This window comes from Leptonotus elevatus, chromosome 16 (assembly GCF_054856555.1).
Source record: "Leptonotus elevatus isolate MCC_2025b chromosome 16, RoL_Lele_1.0, whole genome shotgun sequence".
Lineage (NCBI taxonomy): Eukaryota > Metazoa > Chordata > Actinopteri > Syngnathiformes > Syngnathidae > Leptonotus > Leptonotus elevatus.
Window position 1 is genome coordinate 15,642,558 of NC_141254.1, and position 13,256 is coordinate 15,655,813.

Consider the following 13,256-nt stretch of genomic DNA (forward strand, 5'->3'; position numbering starts at 1 on the left):
AACGCTATATTATGTTCTACAGGGCCGACTCGTACTACTAATGTGAGTGCAAAGGATATTTATTACCACCGTCGTGCTGTACATATGAAAACACGTACCAACTTCATTTACGTTTTGGGTAACATTTATTTATTGGGCAAGCTATTGGGTAACATTTATTTATTGGGCAAGCTGCTCCTGTTGGGTAATTTAGTTAGTGCTATAACAGCGAACTGCCTTAACTTTCTGTGAGTAATCTATCAAGGAAGAAGCGAAACGCAAAGAAGACTAAACATGGCCGCTCAGACACAAATCAATTCCATTTTTTTTTTTATTGGAATGCTTTACTTCAACTCAATAACGAGACAAGCCAAACAAGTGCACATAATGATCACACCGATAGACTCCCACAATTTTAACCCCCCCTTTCAGACATCCTTTCCACATCTCTTATATACAGCCGGGGTCAGTTCTAACCACTCGCACCACTCCAACTTCCAGACGCACTGTACACAACTGCTCCCGTAGACATTCGAGGCACACATACAATCATACACACTTGAACACAACACGCATCGTGTAGAGCTTAAGACAGCAGTAACTTGAGATAATTTGGAGCTCAGCATGTGACTTTTTGAGCTATAACATAGCTCCGGCATAAGCTCGCTGACAATTGATTTACTTTTGGCTGGGTAGCGTGAGAATATTCAGTAGCTTCTGCAACTTTTTATTCCTAAAATTATTGGGTAATCAAGTAGAGAAGCTAAAAGGGGCTGGGCTGTGTGAAATGTCAGTGAGAAAACGAAACAACAGGTGGATAAAATTACACACGCAAAAAAAAGTTAACAGAATGAAAAGGTGCGTAAGAAAGAAAATACTGTATAACCATCAAGATAGGGAACTGGAGGGAGAGAGCGTCATTGTCCTTCCATGCCATGCATGATGAGTGACTTTGTTTAAAAGTCTTAAGAGGAAATCAACTTAAAAAAAATAATAATAATAATCTTCACAGTGATACTGTATGTTCTATGCAGTCCCAATAGTCTAAACTCAGTATTGCGTTTGTGAAATATGAGCCGAGTCACAAAATCCATCCGTCTCAGGGGGCTGCCATTTTGCCACTTGCTCTCAACTGAAAATGACTTCACAGCTGCTCAGGGCTCAAGTTAACGACCAATCACGGCTCACCTGTTTTCTGAAGCTGAGCCCAGAGCAACTGTGATGTCATTGTCAGGCGACGGCAAGTGACCAAATGGCCGCGATGGATAAGAACGGATGGATTTTGCTGCTGATTTTGCACAAATGCAATATTAATTATTATTATTAATTATTTTGACTGGTGGGGCTGCAAAGAACATATTGTAAAAAAAATGTTCGGGTCCACTTCCACTTGAAGTTCTGTTGCAAACAATACACTTTGACGATCTCATGCAACGTGATGTTGGCTTACACAAGTCGCTCAAATTAGTTTTCGTGAGTTCAATTATTTCAACTGGATTAATCTCTTACTCTTCGATAGTCACTGAAATGGAGCACATGAAGACTTCAGGTAATCAACTACTAAGTAAATGTGTGCTATTTTGTTTGCTGTGCTGTTTTCTGATACTGCTTGATGAATCTTAAAAAAAAAAAAAAAAGAAGATCAAGAACTTTAAGCACTTTGTATTTTTTGTCTTTTGAGCAGACTTGTTACCAGAGTTGCTGCCAACATTAAACCATGATGAGATAATAGAAAGGAAAAATGAGGCTGTTCATATGAGTGTGTAATGGAGCTCGGAAATCAAGAGATATACTTCATTTGATCTGACAGTCTCAGGCAGTAAGTCATTTCAAGAGTGTAGTGATGTCTCTCTCCCTCTACGCAATCGCTCCACTTCGCACCACCAAGACACGCCCATCTCAGGGTGCCGTTCCTCCTCCGGACTGCAGAGGCAGGACTCGGGCGCTGCGGCGTCTCGGCGGCTCAAACCAACGACGCCCTTCGTTCCTCTGGTGTCTCCTCGAGTATCAGAAGCAGCAGGTCGCTGAGGGGCTTGGCCATGGTGCGGTAACCCGTCGACGTCAGGTGGAGAAAGTCGAACATGTCCTGCGGGCTGATGGTGCCGTCGGAATGGACGAACTCCCCGCTCACGTCCAGCAACTGAGCCTGGCCCAGGCGAGGCAGCCAGGAGCGCAGAAAGTCATTGACGGCGGCGTTCTTCTCCCTCACGGGGTTTGGACGCTCGCCCCGCGGTAATAATCCCTGAGGACCGGTTTGGTTTGAAATCAATGCAAACGCAACATAGGCATCTTAAATGTAAGATTGGGCTTCACTTGGCTTGTGTGCGCCAACAGATTTTGAGCAACAGGTCAGCACTAATAAAACATTTACCTCCGTGCTATGTCAAGACCGTATAAATAACGCTCTGATCTTTGAAATGTTATTGTGTTCATTCTTGTGTATGTTTCATGGTGTTTTATGATTGCAATTGGCCATCTTGACGGTGCCAAGATGGCGATAAAGTGAAGCACCAGTCTTAAAATGTCTCACTTGTTCATTTTAGCCAAGAGACACTGACAGGGAAAACTATAAACCCCACTTTGATGTGAATATATGTAGCTTTATTCATCTATCTATGCCGGTGACGCGTATATTTAGAGCAAGTCAACCTTAATTTTTTTTTTTTACAATAATATGTTATATGTGACCTCACTAGCCTAAACATGACATTCTGATTAATATTACATTTGTGGAATATAAGTTATGCAGCAAAATCTTTATGAGCGTTTTTATCCATCTGAAGAGGCGGCCATTTTGCCACTTGCTGTCGACAGGAGATGACATCACAGTTGCTCATGGCTCAGGCAACGACCAATCGCAGCTCACCTGTTTTCTGAAGCTGAGGTGTGATTGGACCTGAGACGTAAACAACTGTGATGTCATTTTCACTCGACAGCAAGTGGTAAAATGGCCGCCTTCTGATATTGAGGAAAAACTGCTGGATTTTGCTGCTTAACTCATATTCCACTAACGCAATATTAACTAGAATACCGGATTTATGCATAGAACATATTGTTGTTAAATGTTTATTTTTTTATAAACATTCTAACTGGGTCATGTGTTCAACAATATATATATTTTTTTTACATATTTGAGATTTTTATTTTTATTATTATTGTAAAGTATGATCTTTGCTCAATGAAGGAAGAAAAAAACCTGCTCATACCGTTGATAGAACCAAGAGCAAACAAATGTGAACTTACCAGCACGACGACTTTTGCTTTGGGTAGACGGGAGGTGAGTAGCTTTGCGATCGAAAGAATTCCTCCAGCAACTTGTTCTGCCGTATGTTCGTGATTGTTGGTTCCTACCCACACCACTACAACCTGAACAAAACCAAAAACAGATGTTAGGCTCATTTTCACTCTTCTCTTTCAGGCTTCAGTGTTGTGTGCGCCTAATTTCAAATGAATGTTGCTGCTACTTTGTTTACGTAACTCAACGACATTCCTGTTCAGTATTCTGGGGTGTTTTATCCCTTATTGCCACCACACACAAAAAGAGACAACGACAAAAACGCCCCACCCCCTATAGCTTGCGTTGTCTCTTTTTATTACAGTCATACCTCAAAGTAGAACTTTGATTTTGAAAACTATAGAGGCAACATAAGTCCTTTCCAATTTGCCAAAGTATAAGAAGAAATTAACATGTTTAATAGGATCACATTAATAACAACATTTTTAAACATTTAAAGCTGCTGTACGCAGAAAATTTAATTTTGAATCGCTACTGCCACCTGTGGCCAGAAAATGAAACTACACACCCTCTTTCTTCATGTACACAATGCATACATGACGTCCCATCTACAGACAGAGAGCGGGGAAATTCGAACCCAAATACAGTCTGAAAACTATTGGCCATAGGCTTGCAGGAGTACTCATTGTACTGTTTATCGTACCTATTTCCCAACAGCTAAGGTGTTAATCTACTAATTTGTCGTCATAAATGGTCAAATAAAGTAAAGGGCAAATTGCAACTTTAAATGACAAATGAGAATGGGTTATTCCTATGTATATCATTGATTGTCAGAATTACTCAACATTAAATTAACCAGAGTTGTAAACTGCTAAAACATATCACACACAGAGCACTACTTGTAACAAGTAGAGCACTTCTTTTTTTTTTTTTTATGCCAAACCACACAAATAGTTGTGACGCAAATGCGGCAAAAAAGTCACACACACAAAAAATCAAAAGACAAGTCGATAAAAAGCTGCCTGATACTGGATAAATAATCCAACCAAGCCAACGGGAGTAGAAACCTACCAAAATAAAACCGGTAACAACGCTATGGTGCTAAAACACTTCATGGTAACTTTTTGTGTATAATCTTAATTTCTTTAAACTGTTGCCCTCAAATGTCACAAACAGCCAAAGTAAAAATGAATAAACATCTGCATAGTTAATTCTCTGTTTGGGCATACGTCTTCAGTTATATTTCGGTACCGCTACTCCATTAATAACACCTGCTTCTGAAACAGCCAAGATGGCATGGTCAGGAACAGTCAATTCACGTTTGAGTGCGCTTCAGCAACATACTGTGCATGTTGATAAGGACACAAGCACACAGCGTTCATAAGACGTGCACAGCAGAGAAGCAGAGCCAGACCAACCTTGGGACGGATATTCTCCAGCTCGCCGTTCTGCAGCCGCCACAACACGTTGCAGGTGTTGTCGCCGCCGATGCCAAAGTTGAGAGCGTGAAGTGGCGAGAACAACTCCCTCCAGACCTGGACAAGTAAATCAGGTGGTTAAATTTCTAAGTTCCAAAGATTACGCACACATTCACGTATCTGACCACGGCATGCCGTGTTGCTGTTAAAAGCGTATGCAGTTGCGCTAAAAGCCAGAAAAAAAGAAAAATAAACTTTTCCCATCTCACCTCATACTGCTGCATTAGTTGTACCATGGAGTCCCCGACAAAAAGCACATCTGGTTCCCCATCCTTGCATTCCTGCACAAATCGGGTGTGCTGCAAAATAACAAACATAACCTTGTCAGGAAAAAGAGTTTGGGATGTGATTCATGTTACGAAAATCAATAGTATACAGATGAATAGGAATCTAACCACATAAGTCTTAGCTTGCTTATTTGTGTTACAGTATTGACCCGTATGTTTGCGGTTTGCTATACACGAACCATTTATTCTAAGGGCATTTAAACTATAAAACTATCGCTGCAGGCATTTTTAGAGGGGGCATCAATTACTGCCTTTTTTCTCCATTATTCATAGCACAATCCTGCCTGTTTTGTCCGCAAACAGCACGAATAGTGCTTCATTATGTGTCCAAATACATGCAAAATCCTGCTGTGCTGGTGTGAAAGGTTGGCGCACCATCTGATGCAGAGCTTGGACAGTAGGAGACTGTCTCAGTCCTATTAGCATCAATGGATTAACCTTGCACACACACCTACCATGTGGCGCTACTAAAGTTGGATAAAGTAGTGCTCGGAGTACATTGGATCCAAAATAGGCAACCACAACAATTGTCTCTAATTCAACCAACACAATGGGCCAGAAGAAATCACCCCCCCCCCCCCCAACACACACACACACACACACAGACGTACACAATGATCTTGTCTAAGTTTAGTCACAAACTGACTTATATTGTATTTAAAAAAAATCTGGGACTGTTTGGTTGAACACAGTAAGTCATGACCGATTCAGATGAATGACAGCTGTACTCAATTGTACCATCTGCCATTTTGTAACTGATGAACAAATACTCTGGTAAAAGAAAAAAACATTCAAATGAATTAAGTTAAATTGCATAATTTCTCATGGCACAATAGTGGTTGGTAATCAATCACTGATGTATGTAAATTCTTATGGGAAGCTATCATACCTGTGACATCCACCGCCCATCTCCTTGCACATCCTCTACTGGCTGAGCCACTGCAGCAGGGTTGAAACCATCACCGTCGCCGCTCATCCTGCAGAATAAACAAGAGCGTTTACTAACTACCAAATTAAAACAGACATGCAGAGACAAAATATAAAATCTAGATGCAATGTGAAAGCTGCAAGGATGTACGCCATTTGTTTGAGGAGCAAAGCATCAGCACCAGCTAGCCGAGACATTAGCTGCGGAGCAGCAGATTAACGTTTTGGGAGCAGACAGCGTGGCCTAATATGCACCCAGACTACTTTCGCTTTCAAGGCGACTCCTTACAAAATCCCAGAATCCACTCTAGGATTAAAGGGGGCCGCTATTGCGGCCACGGAGGTTTATTTATCGATAGCTTGTTAGCTAGCTAAACGCTGCATACTTCTATTACTGCAGCTGCATCTGACACTACCGTACCCCGCGTTTCACCCAAAACGCGCAATAATATCACGCGTTATTGTATTTTACAAATCGGTCTACCTGGCAGACTGCAGAGCGTCACTTCTCAACCCGAGGCTGACGTTTGCTGTGTTGTAGACTTGACAGCTGTCTCGCAGTTTGATGCGGGGGATGCTCGCTATAGTAGCATCAAAACGGCTCTAAGCTAGGCGAGACAACAAAAGGCGTGTCATGAAGGGAACTACCAGAGATCCTGTTGAGGAGAGAGTGTTTCGGTGCCACAATTTGCCTTAACTAAGGTCGAGGAGGGTTAATCGTGTAGCATGCAGGTATTCATAAGCCATTATAAATATATATATATTATTTTATATCTATATTTATACATTATTATAAATATGTTGCTGTTATTCTCAAAGTCGTATCATGAAAGCCGCGCGCTAGCTCGCAATGAATTATGGGGGATCATTTATTAACAAAAACAATAACAAAAAAATTACATTTGTTTGTATTATTTTGCCTTGATATTTGACCATTCAAACAAAAATGTTAAATTCCCGTCCTTAAATTTATGTTTCTTCAATTGCTGTGCATTTAAAGAGTGCTGCCAATATATACGTCAACTTTTTTTTTAAATACACATTACAAGTATTTATAATAGAAGTGCTAACTAAATATAATAGAACAGCTGTACTGCAGGGATGTTAAAATCGTATTTTAATTATTTCCACTGCCGGTAAATTGTACTAAATACAGTATTGTTTGTTTGCAAATGTATTGTCTGGAGTGTACATTGCCCAACTAAACCAAACTAAACTACTCATAATCGTACATCGGCCACCAGGTGGAGCCAATGATTGCTAGTATTAAATTTGTGTCACAGGAACTAACCTGCAGACTTAAAATCTTGGGTTTAAAAAATTGAAGGAAAAAAACTATAAGTGATCTAAAACCAGAGGTACGTGAAGACAATTTGAGGAGGCAGAGCAACAGGTTAAGCAAGAAGTTGCCAAACACCGCCCATCAGGTATGTTTTCGTTCAGACTCAGTTCGGTGGGAGTGAGCGGAGTTTCAACTCACGCATTCTTTTTTTTTGGGTTTGACTGTTGTTTTTTGCCACCCGTGGGGACATACATGTCTGCCCCATTTCTACTTTCACGAAGGGACTGTCCGAGTTAAGACGGCATCGATGTTTGACAGTCTTATGTGTCCGACATGGCATCTGCTTCTCCTGGGAGGGTTCGTTCTGTCAGGTGAGAGCGAGAGAAACTTCCACGCATTGTTTGTCTTTTAAACACGTTACGTTTCGCTTAAAGCGCCATTTTCTTACAACCTGTTCGGGCGTCCGGGGGTTTTATAAATTCATGAAAATGTCCGGTTGGCATTGCGTGACTAATAGGAAGTGAAGTACGCTGTGTAATTGTGAATGGTACCACAATTTCAAGGGTGTCCTGTTTTTTTTTTTTTTTTGTGGAAATGGGAATATGGTCAACTTAACTTCAAATGTCTTGATACAGCATTTGTATTGAATCTGATGTATGTTATTTTGAGTGGTCACTCAGTTTGACAAAACATTTGCCACTTCCTTTCACTTAATTAAAACAACAGCTGTGACAGTAACAACGAATTCCAGAGGGAATATTTTCTTGTCAGAAGGGGCCCAATAATATGCCACGACAACCTCTTAATGTAGCCTTTTTGTTTTTATTTGACCACCAAAGGGCCTTTATGTTAATTAGTACACGAGGCATGTGTATGTGTGAAAACGGAAGGTGTGTCACTGAGGCACACCTTGCTGACTGGACACAATGTTATTATTTGCATTGGCATCAGATTTTCTTTAGTGACAAAGATAAACACACAATGTGTTTGAGCAAGCAACTTGGGAAACACTTTCAGTGATTTAAATCAGTTTTATGATTACTGTGGACGTGTCTCATTGTTTCCATCGCATTGTTTCTTTGTGTTATAATTTCATGTAATTGATTGCAGCTGACTAGTTGTTGTTTTTTCTTTCTCTTTCTTCTTCAGGGCATTCCTAATGGCATATGTTTGTGCAGTGGCTCAGGTCCCCCCACCCTTTATCAGAAAATTTGCAGCCCTATCTGTAATCAGTATTCTTATATATTAATTGTCTCTGTGACCACACTTGTAACTCAAAACATTCTTATCGTAAATCATCTTGCCCCATTAAAATGAATGGAACAAGAACAACAAAAATGTTTGGAATGGTTTTTTTTAATACTCGAAAATAGTTTTCTATAATATTGTAATGTATAAAAAGTCATAACACCATTTAGTAGAAAGTAAAGTAATACAATTGTTTTTGGTACACGTCTTCTCTTGCTTCATTTCAATAGGCAGTGTGCTGTTCCTTCTGGTATTCGTGTTTTGGCCACCTGGGGACGGTGTAATACAGCCAGTCAAAAACGTATGCGCAGCGCTACTGTTTTTAGGTTTTTTTTTTCTTCCAAATATCTGTTCCTTTAAAGGGTTATAAACTACTACTGTATATCAATGCTATATTGTTACCCTGACCATAGTGTTTACCATTTAGCTTTTAGCATTAAGCTAGCAGACATGTGTAATTGTCTTTTTGTTTATTTTGATAGAAAATATTTACTGGGAGTCCCAATAAACCGATAGAAGCCAAAACAATTTTTAAAGTATTGTTCACTATCAAACTGCTGCTTGCTGTCAGGTGAATTGAGTTGTTTGATTCCACCATCTCGGGCTTGTATCATTTCGCAAGTCAACAAAAAAAAAAATGTCAAAAAAATATTATCGTATTCATATGTCAGGCCACAAGTATCTCAAGGCACAACTGTACTTGTACAACTTGGATTTAAAATTAATTTATTCATAATGTGCTCTCATAAGCTTCTTGAATGGATTTCAGTTTAGATATCCGGTGTATTTGCTAAAAGCAGTAACATCCAACCCTACAACTATAACAGCATCCTTCCCCTTATCATGTTGCTAGCAGTTGTTTGGCATTTTTGCCCCCTACCCCCGATTTTTGCAGAAAGCACTGTAGCTGCAAAATAGATTAAAATTTTATTGTCGTGTGTATCACTGGAAATTATCGGTTTCTTCTTTGCCTTATCAGAAGGATTATTTGTTGTCCATCATCAGCTTGGCTACATGTGACCTTCAGACTCTGCAGCAATCATTAACAGTTTGGGAATGAGCCCAACTGTTTACTTTTTGCCCTCTCTTTTAGGAGTGACACACGTCTCAGGAATTGACATCTATGCTCCGAGTGAGGTGGAGGTGGTGAACGGGACCACAGTTAAACTCAAGTGCACCTTCAGCTCCAGTCACGCTGTGTCGGCTCAGTCCGTTATCGTATTCTGGAATTTCCGACCACTGAATTCTAAAACAGAAGAGTCGGTAGGTAAATCCTGTTACACAAGGAGCATGATGACTTTGCATGTACGGTCTTTAACAAGCCTATACATGCGTTAATAGGCCCTCATTTCATTGAAAAACTGCTAGGCAGTGACGGTAGACAGGTGTGTCCTTTTCATCTTGCGTAAGTCGAAACTTGAACCCATCCCAGTGGAATTAAATAGTACTAAAATGAGCTGAGTTGAATTCAGTTTCCACTGATCACCCGAGATGTTTGAGTCCACCTGTCAGTTTAATAAGACAAAATTTGAAAAGGCACAGACTATTTTGGTTGAACTGCAATTTATAGTCCCAAAACTATGACGCTTGTATGTATATACAATGTATTTGTGCATGTTTGTCAGGTGTTCTACTACCAGGAGGTAGCGTACCCTCCTCAGAGCGGACGCTTTAAAGACCACGTGGTGTGGTCAGGAGACATTACAAGTAATGACGTCTCCATCACCCTGCAAGACGTGCCCCCAACGTTTAACGGCACGTACATCTGCAACGTGCGAAACCGCCCAGATGTGCACGGCAATAACAGAGAGACCGCGCTCAGTGTCGTCACCAAAGGTAAGCGTTAGTTGCGTTTGTTTCCAAACTAATGTTGGAAACTTTCCATAGGATATTCCCTCTTTTCTTGATCCACACTACAGATGGAAAGATGGATGGATACATAGATAGCCAGCCTCAACCCTTCATAACATTTCATCAGTGGTGGGGGAAAAAAAAGAAAAAGTATCGTACAAGTATTTAAAGGGGAAATCAACCCCAACATTTTCTTTACTAGAATAAGTTCGCATTCTGATTAATAGTGTGTTTGTGGAATATGACTCAAGAAGCAAAGTCCACCTATCACCTATCAACTTCATCACGTGACCCAACATCACATGACCAAACTCACAAAACACGTGAGCCATGATTGGTCATTACCTGAGCAACTGTGATGTCATATTAAGTCAACAGTAAGTGGCAAAATGGCCGCTCCCTGAGATGGATTTTGCTGCTTAACTCGTATTCCACAAACGCAATATTAATCAGAATTGACAATTCCGAGGTTAGGTTACAAGTCAAAATGGTGGTCTAGTGCTGGATTCGAGGACAAGAAGAAGGTGGGAAGTTTTACTTCAAACCAGGAAGTGTGCACAAAAACGCCCCTGAACTTGGAGATCCGAGTTGCGAAATCGAGAGAGCAGCTTTAAGTACCAGAATTGAATCAGTACTTCTACTTTTACCCAAGTCATTTTTTTTTTTTTTTAATACACAAGTATCTGTACTTCTACTCACAATTGAACAGACACACACTTACAAGCATGTCAAGAACTTGGCCTTGGCGAAAGTCTGCGCTCTCGGAGGTGTTGTTTAGTGGAGGAGGGTTATTAAATTAACTTGCTTAGTAATAAATTCTGCCAGATGATAACCATATTTGTGCATCTCAGTCATTACAATTGATGTTATTTAAAAGGATATGTGTACTTTGTTTCAAAACGTATGCCAGAGGAACTGCTAAAACCTTCTTGTGTTTATTTTTTACAAATGTTATCGCTGTTCTCTGCAGCTGCAGTTGACGCATCTCGTCAATGAATATCTTTAGCCTTCTCCCTTATCATCAGTTTTTTTTTTTATTGTTGTTGTTGTTGTTGCTTCTAGCTTCCCTCTCCGAGATCACCATCCTGGTCATCGCAATGGTGAGCGGCTGTGTGCTTATCATGATCCTCCTCGGTATCTTCTTGGCCGTGAAGTTCTACAAGAGGAAGCACAGGGGCGAGGACATGGAGATGAACACAGAGGAGCCCAAGCGCAAGGACCCGAAACCCAAGCCCAAGCACAAGGACCCGACCGTGTGGTGAGGGGCCACGGGGGGGCCGCCGCTCCTTTCCTGCTCTTCCTCTCGGGACTGGTGTGGCTATTTTTGGGAAAGAGACTAATGACGGGTTGGGAGTGTTTTCTTCCATGTTTGCTCCTCCAATGTGAACCTTTTGAAATGTATTTAAATGTATTACAGTGTTAGATATGACATATCACAAATTGCTGTGTTTCACAAAAAGCTGCCATTTTGCTATGTTGTTTTTGATGACGCTGCCAAGTAGGACATGTGAATATGGAGGGATCTTTCTACTGTTCTGGAAATAATTAATCTCAGTTCACAGCAGCAGTTTTGATCACCTTTGCCATGTAACATGAAATAGTCCACTACTACTCCAATGAGGCCTTCCAATACAAAACTGTTGCTGCGAATTTAGTCACATCCTGTCTTTTCGTCTGTTCCTAAAGGTTGAAATCATGATATGAGCACACTAACATGTCTGGCTTATCAAATTTTTCCTGTTGTGAATTTGCACGTTTGCCTTTTTCTACTTTGTGAGTACAGCAGGTAAGGAAACTAACAACTCCAGAGGCCAAACCCCAGACAACCATTTATTGGGGTTTTGAGTGTATGAATGCTCATGTGGCTTTCAGTAGTTTTTCTTCCTCTGTGGTAGGCTGGCTGGGTCAAGCTGAGCATTCTGGGCATTACTGCACAATAAACTTCGTGCTTTTTGCTTATTTTGCTACGCTTTCCTATTAGCAGCCCATCTCACATGTTGTTTGTTTTGTTAATGCCGGACTGCATCAGTAAACCCGAGGAAGCGGTTCATCTGACTCTTGCGAAGGAGACACTGGAAGTTGATAGCTCAGATGATGAAGAGTCTGAGCCGAGCAGTGGAGATGATGACGAGGAGGATGACGATGAAGGAGAAGATGATGATGACGACGACGATGATGATGATGATGGTGACGATGATGATTAAGTCAGGCATTTTGACAAGCACAAAGACGAGCGGTATGAATTTGATCCGTTTGCTATCGGGATTACACCAAAACTAAACAACAGTTTTCCTGTAAGCAGTTATTGGTGAACAACATTGACCAACCGGGGGGACAGAAAATGGCGGTATATGACCCTGCATGTGAGAGGGACGTGAAGATTGTTCAGCCTTGGTGTAGCATCTGCGCTCTACTGAGTGCTAGTCTCGTCCGTGCTTGTGCCGTCTCGCTTTTTTGTACAAGGTGATTGTCGCTGTGCTGTAGCTTCTTTTAGCTGCATTTTCTCTGCTGCTGATGGACAAGTGATGGCATGATTTTTTTTTGTATGTGTGTGTGTTTGAACAAACAAGCAGAGGCAATTTACACCCTCTTAATAATGCACACAATGTGTTTGCAGTCACTAAGATTATGTTAATTGAACACCCTCACTACTTAAACCTACTACCAAGCACCATTTTTTTTACTTTCACAGTGCAAAGTTTTTGTTTGTACAAACTTTGCACTTATGATTTTGTGTTTGGATTTTGTACAGTTTTTGTCTAAAATGTTATTTGTAACTGGAATAAACTATTTGAAAGCATGTCATGGAATGTGTTTTGATCTGAACGTTATAGAGGAAATGACTACAGTATTTGTGCTGAATGTCATTACATTTTCTTGACGCATCACCTGCGTGTGGTGTCTTTGTGAATGAGTTGTGTCTCTTCAGTGTGAGCTGACAAGTCTTAAAGATGAGGAAGCTAAGTAAA

At 40.7% G+C, this 13,256-nt stretch overlaps 2 protein-coding genes across 2 annotated transcripts; one reads left to right on the forward strand and one right to left on the reverse strand.

Moving 5' to 3' along the window:
- Nucleotides 1–292: 292 nt before the first annotated feature.
- Nucleotides 293–6,559, reverse strand: pafah1b2 (platelet-activating factor acetylhydrolase 1b, catalytic subunit 2). Its single transcript, XM_086057942.1, has 6 exons — nucleotides 6,391–6,559; nucleotides 5,869–5,956; nucleotides 4,902–4,991; nucleotides 4,633–4,749; nucleotides 3,223–3,345; nucleotides 293–2,221 (listed from the first exon to the last, which is right to left on the reverse strand). Exons 2-6 carry the CDS (start codon nucleotides 5,953–5,955, stop codon nucleotides 1,943–1,945), a joined length of 696 nt encoding a protein of 231 aa, XP_085914068.1. The 5' UTR covers nucleotide 5,956; nucleotides 6,391–6,559; the 3' UTR covers nucleotides 293–1,942.
- Nucleotides 6,560–7,166: 607 nt separating this feature from the next.
- mpzl2b (myelin protein zero-like 2b) lies at nucleotides 7,167–13,087 on the forward strand. Its single transcript, XM_086057864.1, has 6 exons — nucleotides 7,167–7,333; nucleotides 7,470–7,559; nucleotides 9,530–9,699; nucleotides 10,062–10,272; nucleotides 11,350–11,545; nucleotides 12,317–13,087. The coding sequence occupies exons 2-6, from the start codon at nucleotides 7,496–7,498 to the stop codon at nucleotides 12,489–12,491; spliced, it is 816 nt and encodes a 271-aa protein (XP_085913990.1). The 5' UTR covers nucleotides 7,167–7,333; nucleotides 7,470–7,495; the 3' UTR covers nucleotides 12,492–13,087.
- The last annotated feature ends 169 nt before the right edge of the window (nucleotides 13,088–13,256 follow it).